Source organism: Peromyscus maniculatus, chromosome X (genome assembly GCF_049852395.1).
Source record: "Peromyscus maniculatus bairdii isolate BWxNUB_F1_BW_parent chromosome X, HU_Pman_BW_mat_3.1, whole genome shotgun sequence".
Taxonomy (NCBI): Eukaryota; Metazoa; Chordata; class Mammalia; order Rodentia; family Cricetidae; genus Peromyscus; species Peromyscus maniculatus.
Window position 1 is genome coordinate 111,764,519 of NC_134875.1, and position 27,986 is coordinate 111,792,504.

The following is a 27,986-nucleotide window of genomic DNA, read 5'->3' on the forward strand; positions in this document are numbered from 1 at the left end:
GTGGTAGTCTGACCTGTCTGCAGGAGGTCTGTCTGCCAACTGGCCTGAAACTGGTACTGCAATGGTCGGTGGTAGAGGGGCACAGGGTTGTGCACCTGGGCCCAAAGCCTAGGGGCTGGGGTGTTCGGGTATGAGGATACAGACTCACCTCTTAGTCCAGTCAGGTGCTGGCAGGCTCTGTCTCAGGGAACAGTTGCAGTCTTGGAGAGGACTGGTTTTCTTTTTTTTTTTTTTTTTTTTTTTGGTTTTTTTTCGAGACAGGGTTTCTCTGTGTAGCTTTGCGCCTTTCCTGGAACTCACTTGGTAGCCCAGGCTGGCCTCGAACTCACAGAGATCCGCCTGCCTCTGCCTCCCGAGTGCTGGGATTAAAGGCGTGTGCCACCACCGCCCGGCTGGTTTTCTTATTAAAAAAAAAAAACACAAAAAAACAAAAACTGTGGTTAATAGCAATTTCCTGCCTACTTCACTAACAATTTGGCTCTGAATAAATAGGTGTAGAGATACTTCAAAATAAAGCTCTATAAAAAGCATGATGGCTTCTTCCAATTAAGTTATGTTTAATTTCTTTCCTCAGCTAAGATAGCTATTTCCAGGAACTAGAAAAAATAGCATTACCGGGCTTTCTTTGGCTTGCAGTACTATAAGTCAGCCTGGCTAGAGAACCATGGAACCTGCCAGACCAACTGTGACTTGTTCAAGATGTACTCCTCTTGCATGGTGCCCAGTAGGATGCTAAATCCATATCAACATATATAGAGGCAAGATGTTCTGGAAATTCTATATACAGTTAAAATTGAGAACTTCAAGACTACATTTTATATTTTGGTTGCTCATTACACCTCCTCCCATGTGTGTTTCTGTGTGTCTGTGTGTGTGTGTGTCTCTGTGTGTATTAGCATATGCTGTTAATTTTTATTTTTTGAATTTTTGGTTTTTCGAGACAGGGTTTCTCTGTGTAGCTTTGCACCTTTCCTGGAACTCGCTCTGTAGACCAGGCTGGCCTCGAACTCACTGAGATCCGCCTGCCTCTGCCTCCCGAGTGCTGGGATTAAAGGCACGTGCTGCCACCACCCGGGTCATATTCTGTTTATTAATGAGGGATTGGAATGGGGGACTATAAACAGCCTTCTTGAATTTTATCCCAAGTAAACTATTCTCACTTAACAGGTAAAAAGGCCAGGCAGTGGTGGCGCACACCTTTAATCCCAGCACTTGGGAGGCAGAGGCAGGTGGATCTCTGTGAGTTCGAGGCCAGCCTGGTCTACAGAGCAAGATCCAGGACAGGCGCCAAAGCTACACAGAGAAACCCTGTCTCAAAAAACCAAACAAAAACCCAGGTAGAAGGGTTTTGTTTGTTTTTCCTGTGTAGTCATGAGTACTTGAGCCAGTTTTCCTTATAGCAGAACCTCACAATCAGTGAGGTGTGTCAGTGAGGATGTTAACTTCCACATGGCCATTATAGATCTGACAGAACTGCAGGTTTCTGCTAGACAGAGAGAGAGAATGTGACCTCATCTTTGCATTAGTGAGTCAGTTAGAGCAGACAGACAGGAATGGCATGTTGGCATTCTGGTGGTGACTTTCTGGCTGCTAAGTGTGTGGCCGGTTCAGGCCTTATACTAGTTCCTTTTCTCATAACTGTGACTAAATACCTGACAAAAGCAACCTAAGGACAGGTCGGGTTTGGTTCACAGTTTGAAGGTCCAGTCTATCCTGGTGGGGAAAGCATGACACTAGGAGCTTGAAGCACTAGCATTCTCTTTTTTGTTCAGCACCCCACCTCATTGATGGGGTCGCCCATATTGAGAGTGGGTTTTTCTCCAGGTGCTGGTGGTGCAAGCCTTTAACCCCCAGCACTTGGAAGGCAGAGGCAGCTATATCTCTGAGTTAAGGCTATCCTGGTCTACAGAGTGAGTTCCAGGACAGCCAGGGCTACACAGAGAAACTCTGTCTTAGAAGAGAAAAAAGTTTTTTAAAGAGTGTGTTTTCCCCTTTTAGCTAAATTTTTTTTGAAACACCCTCATAATCATACCCAGAGGTGTGTTTCCATGTTGATTGTAAATTTAATCAATTTGACAGTGAATATTAATCATCATAGACTTTCCTATTTCTTTTTTTTATTTTTGATATTTGATATTGACATTATTTTTATTACTATTATTATTATTATTATTAAGAGATTTTCTATTCATTTTACATACCAACTACAGATTCCCCTCTCCTCCCTCCTCCCGTCTCAGCCCTCCCCCCAACCCACCCCCCATTCCCACCTCCTCCAAGGCAATATCTCCTGTAGCTGAAGTTTTTCTGTTCCTTCCTGGCTCCTGCGGCCCCGTGGTCCAAAGCTGCTCAGACCCAAGTAAACACACAGAGGCTTATATTAATTATGAACTGTATGGCCTAGTGGCTCAGGCTTCTTGCTAGCTAGCTCTTACATCTTAAATTAACCCATTTCTATAAATCTATACTTTGCCACATGGCTCATGACTTACCAGTACTTTACATCTTGATTCTTCTGGTGGTGGCTTGCAGTGTCTCTCCCCGCCTTCTTCCTGGCTCTCTCTTTGAATTTTCTGTCTGCCTCTAAGCTGCCTTGCCATAGGCCAAATGGCTTTATTTGTCAACCAATCAGAGCAACACATATTCGCAGCGTACAGAAAGACATTCCAGCATCAGTCTCCCATGCGGAGTCAGCAGAGCCGGGCACATTCTGTTGAGGCAGGTCCAAGTCCCTCCCCCTGCACCAAGGTTGTGCAAAGTGTCTTATAGTCCAATTGTAGAGACCCCTCCTAGTTAGAGTAGTGTTTGCAGAAAACATCATTTATGTATTCATTCATGAGAAGAGGTACCTGTGTACTGCAGACCCCTGAGGCAGGGCCCATCTCTTCATACTACTTAGAGAAGCCCAAAATAAAGGCTCCCTGTAGGTCAAGAGAACTCCCTGTAGCAAGAGAACTATAATGATCAGGTTGTTTGTGTCCAGCACCTTGCTTAGTCTCACTGATTAGAAAACTCTTACCTTACTCTTTGGCGAGTGAGGTAAGTGCAAGGAAAAAAATAGGCAGTTGTTGCCAGTCTTCCATTACTAAAAATGACTCCTTAATGAATCAAGGCAGGAATGTCTATGGGAGGAGAAAATGTTTTGGTCCATCCACCATTCCATAACATTCTTTACTGTGACTTCTCTCATCAAATCTCATATCTGCCCCCTTTGCCTTTGCCCTTGTTGGACTGAAGGCATCCATGTCACCTATATAATGTTCTGGAGAGCAAGTCATATTTATTGATTGTGGTAGAACATTAGACCAAGTCTCTCTTGGTTACTCTCACTGGTTATGACAAATGTGTAGTGCTTTATAGCTCTGATCACTGTGGACCTCAGAAGGCCCTTGCCACCTTGAGAAAACAGACAGAGGCTTTCCAAGGTGGAGGACAACTGAGGATCTGCCTGTTTAACAATGTACTTACAGTCCTGGGTGACAGTACAGAAAAATGTGTGGCCAAGACTTTCTGCTATGTTTGTATATGTTCTTTGAAGTAAAACATAAGTTTAGCAGCTTATAGAAAAATAATGCACAGTTGGAACACTGTCAACAGGAGAGAACAATACAGTATGGTTTCCATTACAGTTTGGCTTAGTTAGGCTAGGATAAAATACCACGACCAAAACGACTTTGGTAGGAGAGGGTTTGTTTTGATTATACTTAGACTTCACAGTCCATCACTGTGAGAAGTCAGGGCAGGAACCTAGTGTCAGGGGCTGATAGAGAGGCCATGGAGGGGTGCAGCATACTGGCTTCTTGCTCCTCACGGTTTTCTCAGCCTGCTTTCTTTTTCTTTTCTTTCTTTTCTTTTTTTTGGGGGGAGCAGGGTTTGAGACAGGGTTTCTCTGTGTAGCTTTGGTGCCTGTCCTGGATCTAGCTCTGTAGACCAAGCTGGCCTTGAACTCACAGGGATCTGCCTGGCTCTGCCTCCCAAGTGCTGGGATTGAAAGTGTGCACCACCACCGCCAGGATCAGCCTGCTTTCTTATAGTGCCCAGGACCACTAGCCCTGGGATGGCACCCAAAGTGAGCTAGGTCCTCCCACAGTGATCATCAATCAAGAAGATGCCTCATAGGCTTGTCCTTGGCCAATTTGGTAGGGGCATTTCCTCAATTGAGATTCCCTCTTCCCAAATGACCCTAGCTTGTGTCAAGTTGATATAAAAAACTAGCCAGCATAAGTTTATCATCCTGGTTTTGGTTATTATTGTTAGTTTTTGAAGCAGCAGCATCTCCAAAATTCTCCTGCCTTATCCTCCTAAATGTTGGGATTACAAGAACATACTACCACATTTTACCCGGGTTCATTCTTATCTAAGAGGATCATTTAGATTTTTATTTTATTATCTTTTATCCAGTAGTCATTGAGTGTTTACTTTTTGATAAGTCTAAAGAGAACATACTGGAATCTCAGTGAAATGGCTCAGTAGGTAAAGGTGCTTGTCCACAAAAGATGAAAACCTGAGTTTGATCCCTGGAATCCACATTATGGAAGAAGAGAACTGACTCTGCAAGAAGTTCTGTCACACACACACACACACACACACACACACACACACACACACACACACACAATGTAATTTTTAAACCACTTCCAGGATTGAGCCAGGCATAGTGGAGCATTCCTGTAATTCCAGTACTTGGGAGGTAGAGGTAGAAAGAATGAGAGTTCAAAGGTCATCCTTAGCTACACAGTGAGTTTGAGGCTAGCCAAGGCTACCCTTGAGACCCTGTCTCAAAACAATGAAACAAAACAAAAAAGAGCAGGAACATGAAAGTGTTGTGCTTACTTAAATAAGCCAGACACAAAAGGACAAATATATGATTTCACTCATGTCTGAAATAAGCAAGTTCACAGAAACAGAAAGTAGAATAGAATGGTGGTTACCAGGGACTGAGAGAATGGGGTATTGTTTAATGGAAATGGATGGCAGCAACTGTTGTACAACAGTATGGATGTACCTACTGTTATACAGCTGTACCTTTAAAAATGGTTATGATGGTCTGAGTGTTGGCTCACAGTTATAATAATCCTAGCACTTAGGAAACTAAGGCAGGAGGATCTGAAGTTCAAGACCAGTGTGCTGTACATAGTGAGCTGAGGGCCAGTCTGGGCTACCTGTGACCCTTTGTAATGCCATGATATATGTCTTTTTCACAGTTTTAAAACATGGCGCTATCTCCACAGCTTCTGTTCCAAATGGTTGTTCTAACTGTATAGAAGTTAATTGAGTTATATAGTCTTTGGGTCTGGTTAATTTTGGTATGTGTCTTTTTCTGATAATAAAGCTTAAAATAAATAAAATAAAATGAAGCTAGCTTGTCTGTTGCTATATGTTGAAATCAAATCCAACTTTAGTGTTTATCTAAAAAGAGGATATAGGAAAATGCTTAATAATCTGTCTTAGCTTGTTTTGTATTATACTAAAATACTTGGAGCTTGGTGTTTCATACAGAAAAGATACTTGTTTTGGATCATAGTTTTTAGAAGCATAGTAGTTGAAGAGCATAGTACCAACATTTGTTGGGCTTCTGGTGATGTAGCTGCATGGTAGAAAAGAAGAAAATTGGGCACATATGAAAGGGTATGTCTGTGTGAGGCAAGGAAGGCTGGTTCTCATTCTAGCTCATCCTTATAGTAAATAATCCAGTCCCAGAAAGTGTAGCTTGAGGCCTGTGGTGTGATTCATTGCATAAAAGCAGATGGCTCAGTGGTTAAGAGCACTGACTGCTCTTCCAAAGGACCCAGGTTCAATTCCCAGCATCCACATGGCAGCTCACAACTGTCTGTAAGTCTAAGATCTGACCCCTCTCACACAGACATACATGCAGGCAAGACACCAATGCAACCAATACACATAAAAAAAAAGATGGAAGGAGAGAACTGATTCCACAAAATTGTCCTCTGACCGTACATGTGCACTACGGCGCGCGCGCACACACACATACACACACACACACACACACACACACACACACACACACACACACACACACACACACACACAATCTTTAGTTGACTAATCATATCCAAACCATGTTACCATTCTAAACATTGTCACAAAACATAAATATAGGACATGGTATTACCAGCTGAATTTCTTAAAATATGTATCTTTCTTCCAGAGCCATCTTATAGATACCATGTATTTCTTTTGGGATGACTTTGGCTGTGTGTGTGTGTGTGTGTGTGTGTGTGTGTGTACTAAGCCCTATAATTGTTTCTATAGAAGGATGAAGTTATTCAGTTTCTTGGAACAGAATTTCTTGTGAAGAGTTTTATGGTCAAGTTCCGTATCTGGCCTTGTTTTGGTTTTCCAGGACAATTTCAAAAGCATATCCACAGTCTCCAAAGACAGTGAAGCCCCCATATATGGGGTCTCCTGTGAAGTATCGCTTTCCTCCCATTCCCAGTGAAGAAACACTCAAGAAGAAGGCAGAGAAGGAGAAGAGCAACAAGGAAAAGGAAGGTGCCACTGCTCAGCAGACCACTGGCCTACCCACAGAAGAAACTCTAGAGAAGCACATGGCTGACAAACATGCCACTGAGAAGCACATGGCTGACAAACATGCCACTGAGAAGCACATGGCTGACAAACATGCCACTGAGAAGCCCATGGCTGACAAACATGCCACCGAGAAGCACATGGCTGACAAACAACATGCCACTGAGAAGTATGTCACTGATAAGCACGCTACTGAGAAACCTTCTGCCACAGGAGGAAAGGCTGAGCACAATGCAGGTAAACCTTCTCTGTTGATGTTGTGAGTTAACCGTGGCCTTCCCCTCATAGTTCTTCCGCAGTCCTTACCCATATGTCATTCTCTCATGTTTTGGGGGAGAAGGGCTTTTGCCCTGGGACAACTCCATCCCCTTGTACACTTCCTCCAACTTGCTCATCGTTTTTTAATCCTCCCTTCTTTCTGAGGAGACCCAGGCCTTGATTCTGCTTATGACTGTGGAACTTATGACATATAGGAGCGCTAAGATGGCCACATAGAGCCTATATGTGTACTTGTGCACAAGAGAGCACTAGCTTTAGTCCTTACAGTCTCTGACATGTCCTGAGTTCACTGCGATGGTAGTGTCGGGGAACTTGCTTGTAGCTGTCCTCAACTGTTTCCTGCCCACACTGAGGCATGAACATACCCAGGGTCACAGCTAGCCCACTGTAGCTTCTTCAGCTTAGTGACTAACTAGCACTGTTTGGCAGTGTTTGCCATCACTACACCGAGTTCAATAGCTTTGTGTCCACTTCTGCGTGAGTGGACTCATTGTGCCCATTTCCCCTGGGTCTCTTTGCTGCTCCCTGTCTGACTGCCTCAGGAAAAGCCACAGCAGGCACCACTGATGCAGGCGAAGCTGCAAAGATCCTAGCTGAGAAGAGACGTCAGGCTCGGCTACAGAAGGAACAAGAGGAGCAAGAACGACTGGAGAAGGAAGAACAAGACAGGTATCCAGGCACTCAGACTTGTGTGATCTGATGTCCAGGCGGGCTTGGGAAGATTGGCTTGCCTTTCTTTTTACAGTGTTTGTGTTGCCAGAACCTGGACTTATGTAAGTATAGGAATCCAGAGTGCATGGACTTCACAGATGTTCTAGGTCACTAACAGTGACAGAACTTCGCTGTTTTCTGAGGACCTAGAAACCCACATGTCTAGGATCTAAATGTTATAGGTACCTTCCTTCCCCTTCTTGGATATAGAGACAACTATATAGGCAACTCTAGTAGAGCTATGAGGAGAGTTTGAGCTTTGATGATAGATTGAGTCTCCCTGGAAAGACAGAAGATTCTGGATATAGAGATCTTGACTCTGCTTCCCAGATGATGCTAACTCATGCTCTAAAGTCAGGGAGGGAAGAGAATTGGTTAGAGTCCCGTATATAAGAAGCCAGAGAGAAGAGCCAACCCCTTTCTTTGCCCATGAGAATGAGGCATGTGGAAATCCTTTTCTGGAGCAAGACAAAGGATATCATTGCAGTGGTCTCTAAATGTTGGAGAGTATCTATCAGAAGTGTTCAGGGAACATAGTGAAAATGTACTGGCCCTAGTCTCATTCTACTTTAGCAGTTCATCAGTGTTTGAAAGCCACTGTGGCAATAGTACCAAGACACTTGGATGTGTGATACAGGCAGTCCCGCTTTTTCTGATCTTCGTGTTCAGAAAGGCAACACATGGTTAAAGGACAAGGTCAATTTTATCACTACAAGGAAAAAAGAGGCTCTTGGGATGATCACAGAGTACAATCTGGTGCCATTTAAGGAATGAGACAGGAAGCAAGCAGTGCTGGAGCACTTGAAGGCCAGCACTGAATTTAAGGTAACAATAAGATATTCTTTAGTAACCTTGTAAACCTTTGTGGTTTCTTTTTTCCAAGACAGGGTTTCTCTGTGTAACAGCCCTGGCCTGGCTGTCCTGGAACTCAGGCTGGCCTTGAACTCAAAGATCCACTTGCCTCTGCCTCCAGAGTGCTGGGATTAAAGGTGTGCGCCATCACCACCTGGCATGTGGTTTCTGATTAAATGTTTATTTATCTATTCTTTGTTTTTACAGTTGGGGGATAGGTCCCTTGTGAACATATTTATTATTTGAACATAATTATTTTGTTTTGTTATTGTTGGATGGTGTATTCAGGCTGGAAGTTATGTGAAGGGAAAGTGATAGGTAATGTAATCATGCGATTTCAAATGACAGGCTTGGTGGATGTAGCCACAGAAATACAACATCTCCTGAGTAGGTGGGTGATACTCTTGTTTCTGTGTACTTCAAAAAGGGAAGCTTTTTACCTTCCAGCTACTTTGTTCTCTCATTTTCTTCACAGTCCAGCTACAGAAAGAAGTGACTACCTTCCTGTCGTTATTTTCCCAATTCACAGTGTTCACACTTCCACACACCCTCCATCCTTTCATTACTAGATTCTTAATTTGATGCTTGGTTTCCTTTGGCCCTGTGGGACTTGTCCTTGATTTTCTTTTGTCTCCTGCATCTTACCTGTTCAGTCCCCTTAAATATTGTCTGGACTCCAAGTCCTTTGTCCTTGACCAGCGCTCTGCCTGTCAAGTCCTCCCTGGACATAGTGTTGCTGGCTATTTTCCCTGCCATACTTCCAGTTTCCTCTGGCTTCAAAATATTTATAGCTGACAGTTCATGCATCAGTGTGTTAAGTGAACTTGTTGTCATCTCCCTTCCTGACTTCATTTTCCATGTACCTTGTGTTTATCACCAATTTTTGAAGCTACCTGTAGCTTTGTTTTGTAAACCTTCTATACTTTTTGGAACATACTGAAGACTCCTGAATCTGTGCCTAGACCCTGAATTTAATCTAAAGCTGCATTGTCTTACACCATAGTGCCTACATATATGTAACTGTAAATTGAGGAAAATTCAATTCCCTAGCCTTATTAGACACATCATTGTTTATAGACACATGTAGCTAGTAGTTACCACAATAAACAACATAATTCTATGAATCATTTCACTATCTCAGAAAGTTCTATTAGCTAGTATTTGTCTATAAGTCAAAACCTATTTTTCCAAGTACATATTTTAGTGTGTTGCATGTTTATCTCAAATTCAGCATCTTGAAGGCATAAACTAGTATACATCACTCAGACTTCTTGTTCATACTATACACTCCATACTGTCCCAAAGTTAGACATTGCAGAGCTGCTTTCAACATTTCCATTGTCCTTCACATTACATCAGTTGTTAGGTAAGTCTTCACTGGCTCTCATGTTAGCATTTCTATCCTCCCCATGCTCCTCCAGCAGCAGATAGATCAGCTAGACTGTGCCTGTGGAATCTTAACTGAGTGCTCCAGCTCTCCCAGAGCTTGTCTAATACCTAATAAGAGACCATTTTCTGTGCTGTTTCCACAGTGACTTTCCTTAAATATGTCCTTGCTAGTGAGTCTTGATTACAGAATTTATCCAAACCTTCCAACAAGTCTTCAATGGACTGGTTACTCCTGACTCCTCTTCCTTCCTTCTCTCTCTCTCTCTCCCTCCCTCCTCCCCTCCCTCCCTCCCTCCCTCCCTCCCTCTCCCTCCCCCCGCCAGCCTTCATCCCTCCTCATGTACTCTAGTAAGCATCTCCACACCAAAACACCCTTGCTTGTGCTGTGCCTCCACATGAGCTCATGCTCCTTGCCACATGATGCGTCTTTCTTTCTCAAGATGCAGGTCAACTCACTTCTGTGGCCTTTCTGGACCTGTTCTGGGGAGGGAGCTGATCTCCTCCCTCTTTGAGCTTAGCTTCCATCTGACGAAGGGCCTCATTTGTCCACAGGCTGTCTCCTTTTTCTAGTGACTATTTTAAAAGTCCAGAGTGCAGTTGTGGATCACTGTTGCTTGGTGCTCAGTGCAGAAAAAGAAACAGCAAGCAGGCCAATTAAAATGGCCTCAGTGACAGCAGTGGGTTAAGTGGGCTCAAGCGCTACAATTCCGTGGTGAAGGCAAGAGAAAAGGGAGTATACAGATTTATACAAGTCAAAAGAAAGGGACCGATTTGGAGGAGGTGTTAAAATTTGATTCAAAGTATTTAAGATGATGGCATACGTAATAAGAGACCATGGAAAGGCGAAAAAATCAGTCGGAAAAGCTAAAAATTAACTCTCTGATTTCAAATAAACATAGGTGCCTGCAGAACACACAGGTAGTTGGAAATAAAATAGAAGCCTATGGCCTAGGTGAAACTGAATAAATACATTTAACCCCAAATCAGTTTTCCTCTCTCTTGCCAGAATGTGAAGCTTTGATAGTGCCACGTGTGAGGTGAGAAAGGAAAGTACCAGACAGCCTGAGGCTGGAACACAGCGGACATCTCTTGGAATAGGATCATCCTCACATCTGTTTTGTTTAGTTTCAATAGTCAAAGTCACAGAAATGTGATTACCAATTGAGAGAATGTAGCAAAAAATAAAGATACTTGTGCTAAACTCTGGAAAGCCCAGTTATTGTCACCTGTGAAAGCCCAGTTATTGTTACCTGCTGTTGACGGAAACACTGTCCAAATCATGGATCTGGGAGATCTTTAAGGAAAGGGATTATTAGGTGTTTTGGCAGCTAGTCCCTAAGAGAGCAAAAAGCTGGTTCAGTTCCAGATGGCTGTGATATCAGGATATCAGAGCTCTCTCAGAAGCCCACATAGCAATCCCAGTCTCTAGACTTGGGGGTGGCCCAAGATATACAGTGAGATTCTTGGAGTTGGAGCAAGCAAACTGATACCCTAGATCCAGTCTGGGGAAGACATTTGCAGAGACTAGCAAACAGGAGAACCTCCTGGTATTACAAAATCGATTACATCAGAAGCTGAAATGGCTGTTAGAGGCCCATATCAAAGAATATTTGAGTAAAGCTTATCATGACTAGGCCACATAGCCAACCTGAAGTCATTGTCCAAATGACAGCACAGGCCTGAAACTGTGGGCAGACATCTACAGTGCTGTTCATACCTGGCTTCTGGCTGGCTAAGTCTCTAGCTGGCAGGTGGTTTGGGTGCAAGCTAGGGCAGGCACTGGCCTTCCAATGTGTGGCAGCAAGGTAAGGTGGAGGCAGGAAGAAGACAGGACAGTACCACCTCTAGTGGCCAGAGGCTGTGGGGGCCTCATGGAAGAAAATTCAGTGTTGTCCGGCTATTGTAAGACATATTGAGGCTTAGGAAAGACTATATTTGTCTGGGGTTTAAGCAATGGACAGATTTTGGAGACAAATTATTGAGAAGACGGGTGTAAAGACAAGAAGCATCCTGAAAGAGGTAAGAGGGTAGTCATAAGCAGAAGGCAGGTGGGAGAGAATTTAAGAGGATGAATTGGGATGCCTGAGACCTGAGTATTTTTGGATCCCATGCAAAATTGTATATAGAAGGGCAAAACTGGCATAGGAAGGAATGGGAACCAGCAAAAGAAGTAAGAGCAATGAGGAGTGGCAGAATTTTTTGCCTAAGTGGTAGTCGTATTTACAGCCCTTTGCATATTAATCAGAACAGGCAGGGAACGTTCCTAGTCATAATACAGTGAGTGAATCAGTGAGTGAAGTTTAAGAAGCAATTTTCTCTGTAAAGTAGTGGTAATACTGTCAACTAAAATAATGATAAAGGTTGACAAAAAGTGATTGTCCATATAGAATCCAAGGGATGAGACTAAAATTACATCAGCTGAGACTAAGGAGCACAAGATCAATCAGCTTTGTTTGTGCCTTTCTCTAGGCAGCCTGGGAAGGCAGAGAAGGGCATGAGTGATCCTAACGACCACCCAGGCTGGGAATTGGGGAACAGAATAGCCCCATGACAATTTCAGTGTCATCACTGAAATTCTCAGGTGGGGACCCGGAGGCATGGGGGGAGATCCTGAGGGAAAGAACAGGGTAGAAGTTGTTTGTACAGTGCTCACCAGGGAAGGTCACCAAAGAGGTAGAAGGATGGGCTAAGATCAGATTGAAGATTGATGGTGAAGATGAAGCTTTGTAAATGAAAACTTAAAACGCATAGGAATAGTGAACAGTGAAGCCCACATGTTCATCCACAAGACTAAGCAATTCAAGGCCCAGCACATGACTGGTGTGAGCAAACTATGACAGTGAGGGACAGAGATGGAGGGCATTAGATGAAGACTCTTCCCAGTGGCCAATGACCAAGACAAGGGATATCCATTAACTACTGAATAATGATAACACTTTCTACTTGGTAGGGAAGGAGGACTGGGCTTGGATGGGTATGATAACAAGGATCAAGAGGATGACAGAACTGCTCCCAGGTTTGGTGAACGCTAGAAGAAGATTAGTAAAGGACAAAAGATTTCTACTATTCAAAGAGAAACTAGAGTGTAGAGGTAGCTTAGTGACAATGACAAATGTGGTGGGCTTGGGTGGCCTTGGTAGAGGGCTGGTGGGAAAGGATGAAATTGTTCTTAAAGGGAGAGGGTTCATAGTTGAAAATTGTGAAATACTTGGTTTCCCATGGGCAGCCAGATTTTTTTTGTGCTAGTTTTTAACTACTTTCAAAGGAAGTAAAGTGGATGTAAGAGGGTATCTTTTCAGTAAGAGAATGGAATTGCCGTTGGATGCACCGAGGAAAAGGATAAGCAGAGGCTGGTAGGTATGTGGGAAGGAATTTATGTTTTCAGTGATAATGAGGGTTAAGGAAATTTAGGACCATAAGGATGTTACTAAAACACTCTCAGTCTCTCTCGCTCTCACTCACTTGCGCTATCTCTCTCTCTCAATCTCTTTCTCTCTTTCTCTCTCATGTGTGTGTGTCTGCCTGCCTGCCTGTCTGTCTGTCTGTCTGTCTGTCGTCTCTGTCTGTGTGTACTCGTGTGTGTGAACATGTTGAGTTTTACTTGCTATGGTCAGCACATGGTCTGTTGGTAGTTTGCCTTTGGAGTGTGTCTTCCTCTAACAGTGCTTTTGTTCTCAAAAGGCTAGAAAAAGAATTGAAAAGGAAGGCAGAAGAGGAAAGGCTGCGTCTAGAAGAAGCCCATAAGCAAGAAGAGGAAAAGAAGCAGCAGGAAGAAGAGAAGAGAAAGGCAGGAGAGAAGGCAAAACAGAAAGCTGAGGATGAGCTGGTGGCCAAAGAGAAGCAAGAAAAGGAAAAACAAGAAAAAGCCGTGATTGAAAAGCAGGTACAGTCTGAGGGCTCAGACTTTTCTTGTTTTTCAATGGCCTTAGTTGATATTGGGCAAAATTTGTTCAATTTGAATGACTCATAATAATAACTTGAAGGTTTTTCCTAAATTCCCTGTGCTGGTTATTAAATATAACTTACATGAAATAAAGTGAAGTTATTAATGTGTGCCATATGAGCTTGGATTTCTCTATTAGAGGTAGACACTGGGATAAGAATTTGGGTGCCAGTGGTTTATTCGGCAGAAAAATCCCATGAATCTGGTATGGGAGAAAGTGACTAAATATGACTCAGTGCCTTTGAGAGGCTAAAGCTCGTGACAGAATTTTCTCCCCGAGGAGTGAGGAAACTGGACAAGTCTCTTATCAACACTACTCCTTACTGTGGAACACTGCTCCTTGGGGGAATTCAATTCTGGAATTGTCTGCTGAGGTGCACATTTCCTGGCCTGCCCACGGACACAGAGACCTTCCCCATGTGTGAGGCCTAACTCGTGGTTGGCCCGTTTCTTTCAGAAAGAAGCAGGAGAAGGAAAGGCGCAGGAGGCAGCTCAGCAGATGCGTTTAGAGCGAGAACAGATCATGCTGCAGATAGAGCAGGAGCGACTGGAGAGGAAGAAGGTAAGAGGTGAGGGGTCGCAGGAGCCAAGGCACAGGCACGGGTCCAGTCTAGAGCTTTAGTATGGGTTTTGCTATCATGTTCTATTGGTCACTGAGAAAGGAGTGATTAGGAAGCTCCGTTAGTGGGAAGAGTGCTTGTTTATCACATGTAAGGCAATTTGTTCAACCCTCAGCCCGGAAATCAATGGAGCTCTTTTTGTGATTTTGAATTGTTCCATCTTGCCTTTCATTTCTGTCAGTTTTGTTACACACACACACACACACACACACACACACACACACACACACACACACACCACAGTGTATGTTAAAGCCCTATGTTACTTGAATATACATATCAGATAGTTACATTTTCTTTTTGAATTGACATAAAATTCCCTTTTCAGTTCTTTTTGTTTGTTTGCTTTTGGAGATGATGTTTCTCTTTGTAGCACTGGCTGTCCTGGAACTCGCTCTGTAGATCAGGCTGCCCTCAAACTCAGAGATCTGCTTGTCTCTGCCTCCCGGGTGTTGGGACTAAAGGCATGGGCCAACATGCCTAGTGATCTCATAATATTCCTTAAAGTCTCCTTTGGCAGCTTTTTTATAATTTATGTCTTGATGGTAAATCTTTTTCTATATTTTTCTTTGAAGCTGTATATTTTTATGAGCATACTTTGTAAATAGCATATAGTCAGGACTTGCTATCTGAATCTAATTTAACCGTGTTTGTCTTTTCATTGAAATATTTATCCCTTTTAAACTTCATGTACTTACATATCAAGTTTGGTTTAAGGAGACTGGTTATAAAGACCTGCTTTTGTGGTGTCCTGCGCCCAGTGTGGGCTTTGTAATGCTGTAGGTCTAGGAGATCAGGGATCTGTGGTCCTTCCTGAGCTACTGGTCAACATAGCTTTCTATAGCAGTCCTCTTGAATGGCAAATGACAATTTGTTGATTTATGGAGGAGAAGAAAGCTAGTATACAAACTGTATGTTAATTCTAGATCTGCATTAGTGCACTCCTTTGACCTTGTTTGTAGCAGTGGAAGACTTCTGCAGAACCAATGGGAAACCTTTCTGTGATACTTTCCATCTGCTCAGTTATCTCTGACATATTTTCTGAGAAATAGGAAATTGTATATGGAGCCAACTTTTTAAACATTTTATTCTTACTTAATTTACTTAGTTTATCCTTACAATTGTTCCATTCTCTTACACCTCCCCCCAACACAGAGAATAGATGAAATCATGAAGAGAACAAGGAAGAGTGATGCGTCTCTAGAAGTGAAGGTAAGAATTCAGATAGCCATTACGTCATGAGTGGAGAAGGACAGCATCCATTTAGTGACGTTGAAGGTTTGAGATAACTGTCTAGAAAAGGTACATTTCTCCTCTTCTGTGGAAGACAAGGCTCAGGAAGGAACTGAGACCTTAAAGGAAAGAGACATTTCAGAGATAAAGAAAGTAAAAGATATTCCTAGAGTAGTAGTTTGAAGAGAAACGTGACATAATAATGGAGAGAAACACAGAGCATCCAAGAACCGCTTCCTGCTATGTTCCAGAGGGGCTCTGAATACTCCCTGGTGCCTTTTAAAAAAAAGTGTTTTTCTTTGTAATGTCAATATTTCAACCTTCATCACCTTCCTAATTTCTTCTCCAGTCACTGCCATTGATTGACTTTTAACTTTTATTTCATTTTATAGTTATTTTTTATTGGATACTTTTTCTTGTTTTCTCCTTTCCCCATTCTTTCTTAGTCATCCACCTTCTATTTTTTTTCTAGAAGGAAGACCCCAAAGTGGAGATTCAGCCTGTGGCAGATGTGGAAAATAAGACGAAACCAGTTGTCCCCAACAAAATAGGTGAGTGTGAGGTCTGGTGTTTGGGTCCTTTAGGTGATGAGGACTAGTGAACCTTCCTGCTGGGGCTGGGGGCCAGGGTAGTGTAGCTAGGTCCCAAGGCAGTGGCTGCTGGCAGCTTTGCCTCCTGAGACATCTTTCCAGCATAAGGGTTACTGGCTGCATTTGGGAAACCACTGCCTTCCTCACCTTCTCTAATTGTTGTGTGGCCCAGGATGCTCTCCAGGGACCTTGACTGTACATCAGGTATTACTAAGACCTGGTCTGTCTCTTAAACTGAGGCTCTGCAGACACTGATAATGAGATCATATTCTCTTCTCCTTTGTGAAGCTAATTGCATGGCGTTATTGGCAGTTCTTTCCACAAACAAAACAACAACAACAACAACAAAAACCATTGTGTTACTGGTGAAAGAAAGTATGAAAATAATTGCCTTGTTATGTGCTTCCTGCTACTTTATCAATTTTAAAATTTTTGATTCATCTGAAGACTTTGTGTTCTTTATCAGAAATCAATGGATTGAATACCTGCCAGGAAGTAAATGGCTCAGAGCATGCTGCTCTGGAAACCTTCCCCCGAGACATTTTCTCCCATGGTCTTAAACCAGTTGGGGCACCTGTTCATCTGGAGGGCCTTGATGGGAAATCAAACAGTCTGGATGATTCAACTGAAGAGGTTCAATCCATGGATGTGAGGTATGTTCATTTATTTTGCATTTAATTTTGATCTCTTTGCTAGTCACTGCCAATTGTTCCATTTCCCCCACTTTCCCCACCTTTTTCATTTCTTTTAGTTTCCTTACAATATACCTTTTCTTACTTTATCCCTTCACTCATCTTCCCTGTGCATACTGAAATCACCTCAAGGCAGGTTTTGTTGATACAGGGAAGCTGTCACTGGTGTAATGTAAGTGTCTTGAGTTTGGCATCCGGGAGACAGGGTTTCGTGGCATGTGATTTACAGGAGGAGGACTGTAGAGTGAGGGAAGGCATTAAGTAAGGATGTGTTCTCATTCTCCTGGGAGATGGAGAGGCTGCTTTTCCACCAGGACATCATTTGTATCACTATATATAGTGATATATATGTCATTCAGTGTAGGCAAGGCACTGCACGTTGGATGATGCAGGAGTAACTGTGGCCATAATGGCTCCTGTCAGTTAAAAGAAATTGTTGAAAGAAAGGAGAGCAGCTGTGAATCTTCGACTAGCCAGTCCAGCCCTCTGAAGCTGGGAAGTAGGTGCACTTGCAAGTAAAGGAGGTCTAGCCTGACCACCAACGGGCTTCTCCTGTGTCCACACAGTCTCACATTTAAGCAAACTTTTAATTTAATGCTGAGACTGATGGCAGATGCTTGTAATCCAAGCACTTTGGAGGCTAAGACTGGAGAACCAAGAGTTCAACAGCAGCCTGGGCTGCTAACAAGGTTTGCCACAGAATGATGACGGGGGAAAGTTTGTTGTTAAAGACCCAGTGAAAACTAATTTGTTCTCAGTCACTAAAACCCTAAGGTAGTCTTAAACTGGTATGTTTGCCGTTGACATCATGTGGCAAATTAATCTGTGATAAAAAGAGCTAATTTGCTTGTGATTGAGGTAGAGGTGTTAGAGTAAGGGGTAGCTCTCCAAGCCAGAAGAGTATGACAGTATTTTATAGAAGTTCTACCAGAACTCCTACCTGTTAAGAGCTCACCCTTTTCTCATCAGCCATGAACCCTCTGCTTTATCTGAGCAGATAGGAGCAACCTATGACACACACTGATCATTAATGTCCTATTCATCCACATTGGGCTTTAACTAAACACATGAACAGTCCTATCACCAGCAGAGAAAATCCTGTCTAGACTGATAGTAGGGCTCCCCACCAACCCTCAACTGGATATTCCCATACCCCCAACATCATGTCACAGCCTTCCCCTAACTGGTGCCATTCTGCTCCCAGCAGAGAAAAACAGAGGTAATCAGAACGGTTAACACACCCATAATGAGCCAAGTGTGCTTTAGTCAATGTTTGGGGGGCAAGACATGGCGCCTTTGGCCAAGATTCATAAAAGTGAATGGGCTTTATATACTGAATTCTCCTTTAGAGAAAGGTTACTACTGGAGCCACATGTAAGCTTATGGTGGTATTCTCTTACTTGTGTTCTTTATTGTTGTTGATAGTGGTAGTAGTGGGTTTCTCAGACAGAGTTTCATGTAGCTCAGGCTGGCCTCAAAATCACTATGTACCTCATATTGACCTTGAACTTTTAATTTCCCTAAGTGACGATATTATAGGTATGTGCCACCATGCCCAGATTTTCTCTGTGTTCTTGAGTTGAAATAAGGGGAATGATGGGGAAAGCTGTAGGTGGAGCCACATGTTCATACTTAATAAGGCAGCTTGCCCAGATAATCAAAGATGTTAGGTCAGTTATGGTGCCTTAGCTTGGCTCAGGTGTAAGGGAAGTGGATCCTTTGAGCTTCTACAAATCTACTGGTTTTTCTAGATTCTTCTCTAAGAGCTCATGAAGGAAGAAGAGCCTGACATCAGCCTTACTCTATATGTTAAGAGTCTTCCTGGGACAGGTCCTTAATTCTTAGCCTACTAGTCTTCAGGACCTGGATATGCTCCTTTGCTCTACCTAAAGCAGACAGCAGCAGTGAAATGTCCCATCTCTAGGGAAAGGAAATAAAGAAAAAGCTAGCCTCAGCTGGGTATGTAGTTGCCCGGGGTGAGAGTAGGTTCCATGTTCCCATTCCCTAACCTTAACTAGGCACATGCTTCATGTGGCCCTGCATCAACTCTTCTCAGCATGGTTCCTTCACATCTCAAAGGAGTCATGGGAGGAAGAAAGAACTCTTCTCATTTTACCGGGGACAGGAACCTGAAGCCAGCTCCAGGAAAAGCAGCTCACCACAGACAGCACTGCTGGAAGGGCAGCCCCAGGAGCCCCAGGGCAAATTAGGGCCCTGTTCAGCTCACTTGGAACTTTCAGCCCTTACTTTGCTCTTGGAATGTTGCAGCCTAAAAGCTGTGGGAGGGCATTGTTTCTCTGCAGTAATGTGGTGGTACCTGTAGATTTTTTTCCTTTCAACCCTCACACACTGAGCTCTCCCTTCACTGCCCTGCCCATCTGCTTCCTTTGTTCTCATCTGCAGGGACCCCTGCTTCCCAGATGTGAACATACCTGTTGTTTTCTTAACTCTCTTTTCCATAAGAGCAGTATAGCAAAACCACACAAAAAGAGGGAAGTGCCGGGCGGTGACCGTGGTGCACACCTTTAATCCCAGTGCTCAGGAGGGAGAGGCAGGGGGATCTCTGTGAGTTTGAGGCCAGCCAGGACTGTTACGCAGAGAAACCCTGTCTTGAAAAAAAGAAAAGACGGAAGTACATTAACATACCGTGTTTCATTCTCATGTTCTCTCTGCTCTCTGTCTCTCCTCTGTCTCCCTCATCTCTTCTAGTCCTGTTTCCAAAGAAGAGCTTATCTCCATCCCAGAGTTTTCACCAGTGAGTGAAATGATTCCTGGGATGTCTCTGGACCAAAATGGAACTGGTAATGCCCGGGCACTTCAAGATATCTTAGATTTTACTGGCCCCCCCACATTCCCCAAGAAATCGAGTGAAAATCTCAGCCTTGATGACTGTAACAAAAACCTCATCGAAGGATTTAACAGTCCCGGGCAAGAAACAACTCTGAACACCTTCTGTTGACAAAGACAGCCTTCCTCTAATAAAAGGTACAGTCTTTTAATGATACTCTAAATCTATAATTCCCCAACTGAGATTTGTAAAGATCAGATAAGTGCCATGCAGCCTCTTGGACAACTGATTTTATTTGAAAATTACAAACATGGATATTGATTGCGGCACACACTGAAGTTGAGAAGGATTCTAAGTAATTCCTTTATAGGTGACTCCCTAATGTAGTGTTCTACTCATGTTGTCCTTGTTGTTTGGAGCTGTGGGTAGGAAGGTTGGGAAGGTTTGGCCAATGTATTTCAGGTAGCATCTTTCTTAGAGGCCAGGAGAGTATCGGGGACTATGGGGGTCCAGCCCCTCGATAGTCCCCTCCCAGGGTCCGGGAAGAATCTACAACCAGCTGATAATTAATCTTTGATGAAAAGAAATGAATCTATGTACAGGAAACTCCTTAGTTCATACACTTTATTATTATTCTGTGATAGTTCTCTCTCTACACAGCTTCTATTCTGCTCTCATGTCTAGCTCCTTCCTTGCCTGATTTCTCTATATTTGTCTACTGTCCCCTCTAGGTTCTATCTTAATTCCTTCATCTAGTTCTGTCCCTTCTAAGTTCTCATCTATCTAGTTCTTTCCCCTATCAGCTCCTCTCCCGTCTCCTTCTCTCTCATCTGGCTCTTCCTCATCTTGTTCTTCCCCATCTGGCTCTTCCTCATCTTCCATCTCGTTCCTTTTGTCCTCTCTTCTAGCCCTTCAATCTAGTTCTTCCCCATCTCAGTTTGTTCCTCTCAAGTTCTTACCCATCTAGTTCTTCCATTCTCTTTTCCCTTCTCTGTCTTGTCGTGCCCTGGGAGTCCTGGTATATATACCCTTACAAGCAGTATTCCCTTAGCAGTGCAAAACCAGGCTTCCAGGGTCAAATGGAGGGGTGATAAGAATCACATAGGGAGGCAATAACCGTTAATTATCACTTGCAACCCCAAAGGGAAGTGACCAATGGGGAAATGAATTAACTAAAGGCTAAATTCAGGTAATATCTAAGAAGAGGGATCTTATGTGCTCAACTATAATCTTAAACGTGGTTGGTAGAAAGTGTTAAGAATTTATAAGTTGCTAGGTCATTGGGAGAAAATAAAACTGTCTTCTTTTTTCCTGTAGCTCCTATCTGTCCAAGCTATCTGCCATTTTTCTGCAGGGTGGGGGAAAGTGTGCTCAGTAGCTAGGCAACCTGTGTACAGCTAGGTGCCTCTGGTGATAGTTAAAGGGAGATCTGGAACTGGTGGTAAGGTTTGGGAAAAGAGGAAGTAAAGCTTAATTGGTACATCCGCCAGGCCTTCTCAAACAGGTAGCCCGGATGCTTAAGTCTGTTCTTAGAGAGTACAGAGGTATCTCTGATAAGGTACTTTCCTCCATCTGGGGATGGACCTGGCTGGATGCTGCTAATGATAATTACAGGGAAGCTTGAACTGGGGTTCTGGCCGAGCATAGCTATCAGTGCAGAGGGTTATCTAAATATTCCTAGAAGTGGTTAGGTAAGGAGTTAGTGGTCTATAAAGTTGGTAAGGCTGTAAGAAAGGAGGGTCCGAGCTGAATTGTGTAAAGCTATTACTTAACGTCCACCTGACCTAGGTGGTGTCTCCTTGTGGAATTTATCTTAAATCAGGAGACTTTCATGTGGACTGTTATTACTGCTAGTCCTTGAAAGTGGCCAAGGGAGAATCTGATTCCAGAGAAAGCCTTTCCTAAGGCAGTTCTCCAAATACCTGGAATGTGTATGTCCAGAGAGTGATCAGTTCACACTGTTAGCCCTTCTTAGGGAAAAGTCAATTGGGAAAGCTATGAAGGCACACATGATTTTCATAACAGAAGACAACTGATATATAACAAGCCAAGTAACACCAAAAACTCCTTGGGATTTGGCTTCCTCTGGAGGAATTCCCTGATTCCTCCAGGTAGTGACTTTGCCATAACCAGCTGAGTTCTTATGATATTCCTGCGGCCCACAGCAGGAGAGGATGCTGAGGGTAGTTCTACCAGAGTGAACCTCTCCTCTGAGTCTCCTTCAGCGACTTCCCATCCTCTACCTATAATCACTCATACAGACTGAGTGATGAGCAAATGGTCAGCTCTTTTGCTGACCTATTCGGGAGTCTTCACAAACAGACATCGGTTTGGGGTCATAGCTGAGGGGAGAGCAGAAAGAACTTGATTGGTGTGTCCTGAGCTCTTTGGTTGTCAAAGTGCTTTTGTTCTCACTGGCACTCTGATGCTCACTCTTGTGTGATTGCTCAGTCTGTCTTTTTGATCTCTGGAGTCTCTCATTCTCTCCTTTTCTCCCTCACCCTCTGTGTTTTACATACTAAGCTCATATTCTACTACTGAACAACACCAGTCACACTCATGTGAGAGTCTTTATCAGGTATATGCATTTATATGCATCAGTTATATGTACAGTTGTGTACACTTATATTTCACATTTGATTGATTTCAGTTTAGGATTTTAAAAATAAATTTAAGTTTGTGTGTATATACAAAGGAGCAAAGAAAGGCCTCTGAGGCCAGAGGCATCATATTCCCCCTGGATCTGGAGTTACAAGCAGTTATAAGTTTCCTGATATGAGTACTGGGAATCAAATTAAGGTCCTGTGCAAGAGCAGTAAGCACTCTTAACCACTGAGCCATTTCTCTAGCCACTGGGACTTATTTTTGAACGGTACAAACATAATTAGGGTCTATAATCAAATCCTTGGAGAAGTTAATAATTTCTATTGCTCCTGTCATTTTATTTTAAATTTTGGGTATGTGTGTGTGTGTGTGTGTGTGTGTGTGTGTGTGTGTGTGTGTGTGTATGGTGTCTGCTTGAGTGTGCACAGGTATCATCTATTCTTCTCTACCTTATTCCTTTGAGGTGGGGTCTGTCACTAAACCTGGAGGTCATCTGTTTTGGCTAGGCTATCTGAACACTGAGCTGCAGCAATCCTCCTGCCCCACCCCACCCTGTGATTACAGGTGCCTGTGGCCGTGTACCTCTTCTGTGTGCACAGCAAGCACTTTTACCTACTGAGCCTTTTCCCAGCCCTTCTGTCATTGTAGACTCTTAAAAAGGGTTTTAGGTTCTCAGAATTCCATCACTTTATTTCTTATGGTGCTGGATTCTAACAGAAATTTGATGCCTAAACTGATTTAGTCTAATTTTTTAATCAAATAGAGGAATAGAGTGGGAAGGCCACAAAGCTCTATTTTGTGTACTGATTTCCACCTGACCTCAACCCTTGCCTATAGAGTCTCCAGTATAGACAATGAGCTCTGGAGCCTCTTTCAGTCAGTTCTCTTTAGAGTCCCTGGAGCCCTTTGACACAGGAGAGGAAACACATGACAGGCCACTTTTAATATTATGAGAGAGTGTCTCACGTAGATTAGGTTGGCCTTGAACTCACTATGTAGACTAGAATGATCTTGAACTTCTGAAAGAGTGGCTGCTTTCTAGAACACTGAAAACATGAAATCACCTGAGGATCCTGTCTTCTTGACGGTTGCATGGCTTAGTATTCATTAAGAGGTTTCTTTTGCTGTTAGTATATCTTGATTTAATTAACTTCCATCCAATTCACTTACCTCAATATCCAGTAAACTCATTATGCACAGCAGGTTCAAGGCTCTTAATATTTTTCCCACATCTTAGCTGAATTAAATGTCCTAAAAGAAAAAAAACAATCTTGACTGAATCACTTTATTCACATTGCTTATGTATTCTCATGAGATTTAGACTAGTTCCCAAATCCTTCTAAACCAAAGGTGGTTTATTGTCATAGTGCTTGAGACATTAAACACCTTTAGGTTGGGTGCAAGAACAGTCTTGGTGGCTTGGAGTATCCCATTCTTCCCTCCTTCATCCTTCCTAAAACTGCACCAGCCCTACTTCCTCAGTGGAGAACTGTTCTTCGCTCAAGGGCAGAAAAATCTCAAAACATCTGCCGATTTTAGAGAAGTCCCATATGAGGAACATTTGACCCTACTAAAAAAAATGATTCTGTAGAAACTGCTACTCTTTCTGTTGAGAAATACTGTATTAGCCAAGGAAGAGTGCAAAATACTTGGTTTCTGCCTTGATCTTACCTGGTTTTGCTTTTGAATTGACACAGGTGGTGTTTGGATCACCCATGAAGCTGTCGGTGTCAAGTCTGAGCTGCTAGCCACCTGAAGAAGCTTCTTTCGCCCTTAACCGCTGGATTCCAAATTACTAGACCAGAGTGTAACTGTATTCCTAGGTAGTTTGGCAAACACTGGCCTCTCTCGGTAGAAACCTTGAGATCTCTGCCTTGTTGGGCTTTAGCAAAGTTTCATTTTATGGTTCTATTTATGAGCTTCAGCTGCTGCTAAAGCACTTCTTTGTCCTTCTCTAATATAACCTGTGAGATGCTGCCTGGGAACCGCACTTTAGGACACGGCATTCCCAGAGTGGGAGCACATATACATTAGCTATCTCTTCCTATAAAAATCTTCTATTTACCCACATCTAATCAAACATGTACTCAACCTGGGCTGCTTATATCCCTGTTTTGTTGTTGTTGTTTTGTTTTTGGTGGGGGAGAAATCTAGCCATTTTCTCTCCCTCTCAGTTTCTGTTTATTTTTATTATTAAGCCTCATCACCTGCAGAGCATTATCCCACATTACTTGTTTGGGCATTGTTTGGTGGAATAAATAATTAAATAGTGGCAATTATTTCTTTCCCCCTTATGCATATTCCCCTTATGCATACATGGGCAACTGAATCTAGCAAGGACTCTTTCCTGTCACACCTTTAAAGTCTCCGAATTGTCACTCCAAACCATTGAATGGCTTTTCAGCAAAATGAATCAAGTCTCCTGCAGGTGGTTGTTTTCATGGTTTTGTTCTTTGTCTCCTGGATCTTGGAAATTTCTTTTTTTTGCTCCTTCCTATGTTTGCTTACCAAACAAACAGTGCTTTGAAAGGGGGCCCCAAGTTGGTCCCAGTATGTCACTTTAATAGACTTTAACATTAAAAAGTCTGAACGGGGGAAAATGACACTAGAATGTATAACTCCATGTATTTTATGCCATTAATGCCATATTAAAATTTTTCATTTCTTGTGGTGAAATGTAGCTTTACTATTAAAAGGACATTTTCTTTGGAGCTTTTTGTTTTGACTTGTACCTTAAACCATTTGAAAAGATCCTTAATTTTGAGATTTACAACCAGGAGATATAAACAAATCTCAGTAGTGATCTTGTTCTGTACTTTTAAAGCTGGTACAGTTTAAGAATATATTAGTCTCAGAAGCTATGTATGTTTATGTGACATAGTCTAAATAAAATGCATACCTCTAAGAATGTTGTGCCATTGGCCTTGATGAATATCAAAGGAGATATATCTTTTATGACAAGCACACAGATGATAGCATGGTCTGACATCTAAAAAAATAGCTGGCCATTATTCTTAAAGCTTTATTTTGCTAAGTGTCCATTTCATTGAGCTTCATTGTACCTCACAGCACCATTGTGATCATGTGATGCCTCATTTGCATGATGTGTACATTCTGTTTAAGGTTAAATACATTTTCATTGAAGAGTCTGATGGCTTGCTGGTGTTTTGTTTCTGTACACTCAGTGAAGAAACTTGCTGAAACCAATTCAGAATTTTAAAACCTGAAACCAGGTAGAGAAAAAAGGCCAATTGATTTCTTCATAGGTGTTGTTTCACTGTCAAATTCATTAAAAATTCCTCCTCAGTTGTCAGTGCCAAGTGGAGCCAGCTGTGGCTTTAGTGGTGGCCTGTCCCTAGAACATGATGAACTTTGGAAAATGGTTAGGTTGCTGTGCTTTCATACAAATAATGATGCAAGCAGTTGTTAGCTAATTGTGGGATAATTGAAGAGACTCTGACAGAGCACTTTGGCATTTGGTGATTGTAATGGGAGTATTGGTTCTTACTTTCAAGGATGTGGAAACCCAGACCTGATTTTTTTGTACTTGTGGTCTGATTTTTCCTGGGGAGATATGAACAAGTGTCTGTTCACCCAAGATAAGCACTGACAATGACAGAAACCCAAGTCTGGCTTGGTGAACCAGTGAATTTATTGGGGTTCCTTCAGGTGCATGGATGAGGGATTATTTACAGGTGATTACTACATTACTACACAGATGAATGAAAGGTAACTGTATCACATAAAAGACTACTCCAGCGTGGTGGTGACTCTCAACAACTCAATCGCTGGAGTTTTACAATGTTCTTACAAGTCACTTGCAGACAGCTCAGTCAGCAGGAGACGGCTCTCACCAGCAATTGTTTACTGTTAGTAGAACTTTGAAGGGCCTTGTGAACCTTGTAAGTTTCAGGAGTTTGTTACTTTTGCTTCCATCATCACACATATAAGTCTCCTTCCCTTGAGGGAAGGGGTATTTTTAGTCAGAGAAAATACTTACAACACATGACCATAGGCTTGTTCCTACTCCCTGAATAATGGTACCAACCCAGGGATTAGACTTTGGAATCTTCATGGTGACTTCTCCAGAGCAATCTGAAGCTGAGGGCCCAGTCAGCACAGCACTCCCAGGTTCTGTTTCCAGAGCCTCTGAGCATGATGACCAGAAAGACCATGCTGGGAAACGTAGGAAGCATTAGAAGAAGTCTTGTCTGCACCTTCATGTCAGACTTCCAGTTTCCAGAACTGATGTTTAAATAAATCTAGCCATCTACAGTAAAAATTTTAAAACATTGGAGAAAAAAATTGAAGATGACACAAGAAGGGGAGACCTCCTATGCACATGGAATGGTAGTGTTAATATGAAAATGGTTATCCTACCAAAAACAATCTACAGATTCAGTGTAATCTCCAATATTCCAAAAACATTTTGTACAGAAACTGAAAAATCAATCTTAAAATTCATATTGAAGCCCAAAATAATACCCTAGAGATAGGCAAAACAATCCTGAACAATGAAAAAAAAACACTTGGGGGGGGGGTGTCACTATTGTTGATTTCAAGTTACACTGTAGAGCCATAGTAGTAAAACCAGCATGGCATCAGAACAAAAGCAGACACAGTGATCAATGGAAGAGCACTGAAGAGCCAGGTATAATTACACATACAACTCCCTGATTTCTGACAGACACCAAAAACATACCCTAGAGAAAAGATAGCTATTTAAACAAATTGTATTGAGAAATCTAGCTATGTACATACAGAAGAAGGAAATTTGATTCTTCTCTCTTAACCTGCACACAAATCAATGCCAAATGAATCATAGATCTCAATGATAGATCTAAAACTTCTAGAAGAAAAAGTAAGAAATAGACTTCAGTATTGGGTAAGGACTTTGTGAATAGGGCTCCAGTCATCCAGGAATAAATACAACAATGAACAATTTTGACTTTATGAAATTTAAAAAGCTTCTGTACTAAAAGGAAACTGTTAATCAACTGGTCATTGTGCAGAGAATAAATGTTCTCAGTTATGAATGGGATAACCATATCACACCATGTTATCACCACAAGGCTCAGGAATCATTGTGGAAAAGAAAGGCAGGAAGATTCTAAAAGCCAGAGATCAGAAAGAACCAGAGCAAAACAGAGTATTTCTGTATGTGACAGGACTGTTAGACTCATGACTCACAGGAACTATAGTTGCTATAATGAACTGAGTGGTGTCTCTTCTAACACAAATTTCTGTTGAAGTACTACCAATATGAATACATTCGAAAACAGATCCTTAATCCAATTTGACTGGGGTGGTGTAATAATAAGAGGAAGAGACTCAGTAGGTGTGCACACACAGAGTAGAGGCCATAAAAGGACACAAGAAGATGGACAACTATAAACCAGCCTTCAAAACATCCTAATTCTTGTTCTAGCCTCCAAACTGTGGGAAACATTTTTTATTATGTAAGCTACTCCACTTTGTTACAGTGGTCTAACAAACTAACTCAGTATTTGCAACCTGCAATTTAAAACAAAACAAAACAAAACAAAACTTTTTCCATACAGGAAAAGACAACGTATTAAGCAGTCACATTAAAAAAATTAAAATCATGTTATGGGGGACAGAAATTTGTTGTAATGCTTTTCTTACCTTCTTAAAGCACACTGCAGGGGCCAGTTCAGATCCAGTTAGTGTCCGTAGTAAGAACATGGGCCAGGATGAAACATTCATTCTGCACCC

General features: G+C 42.4%; 1 protein-coding gene and 1 long non-coding RNA gene across 9 annotated transcripts in view; one reads left to right on the forward strand and one right to left on the reverse strand.

The window, feature by feature from the left end:
* The window catches only part of Map7d2 (MAP7 domain containing 2), a 139,542-nt gene extending 114,142 nt beyond the window's left edge, over nucleotides 1-25,400 (forward strand). For 6 of the 8 annotated variants that reach the window (XM_015992143.3, XM_015992147.3, XM_076562526.1 and 3 more), the window contains 9 exons: nucleotides 6,365-6,786; nucleotides 7,371-7,497; nucleotides 13,462-13,663; nucleotides 14,181-14,285; nucleotides 15,499-15,555; nucleotides 16,049-16,127; nucleotides 16,633-16,819; nucleotides 19,568-19,843; nucleotides 23,948-25,400. In XM_015992143.3, coding sequence (XP_015847629.3) covers nucleotides 6,365-6,786; nucleotides 7,371-7,497; nucleotides 13,462-13,663; nucleotides 14,181-14,285; nucleotides 15,499-15,555; nucleotides 16,049-16,127; nucleotides 16,633-16,819; nucleotides 19,568-19,817 — 1,429 coding nt within the window. In that variant the 3' untranslated portion in view covers nucleotides 19,818-19,843; nucleotides 23,948-25,400. Of the gene's footprint in view, nucleotides 1-6,364; nucleotides 6,787-7,370; nucleotides 7,498-10,786; nucleotides 10,982-13,461; nucleotides 13,664-14,180; nucleotides 14,286-15,498; nucleotides 15,556-16,048; nucleotides 16,128-16,632; nucleotides 16,820-19,567; nucleotides 19,844-23,947 lie in introns of those variants that run through there. The other 2 variants (XM_076562529.1, XM_076562530.1) reach the window with 1 other exon arrangement.
* Nucleotides 109-27,986, reverse strand: LOC143270977 (uncharacterized). Its single transcript, XR_013048165.1, has 3 exons — nucleotides 27,897-27,986; nucleotides 23,421-23,501; nucleotides 109-219 (listed from the first exon to the last, which is right to left on the reverse strand). It is a non-coding gene; the product is annotated as an uncharacterized LOC143270977 (long non-coding RNA).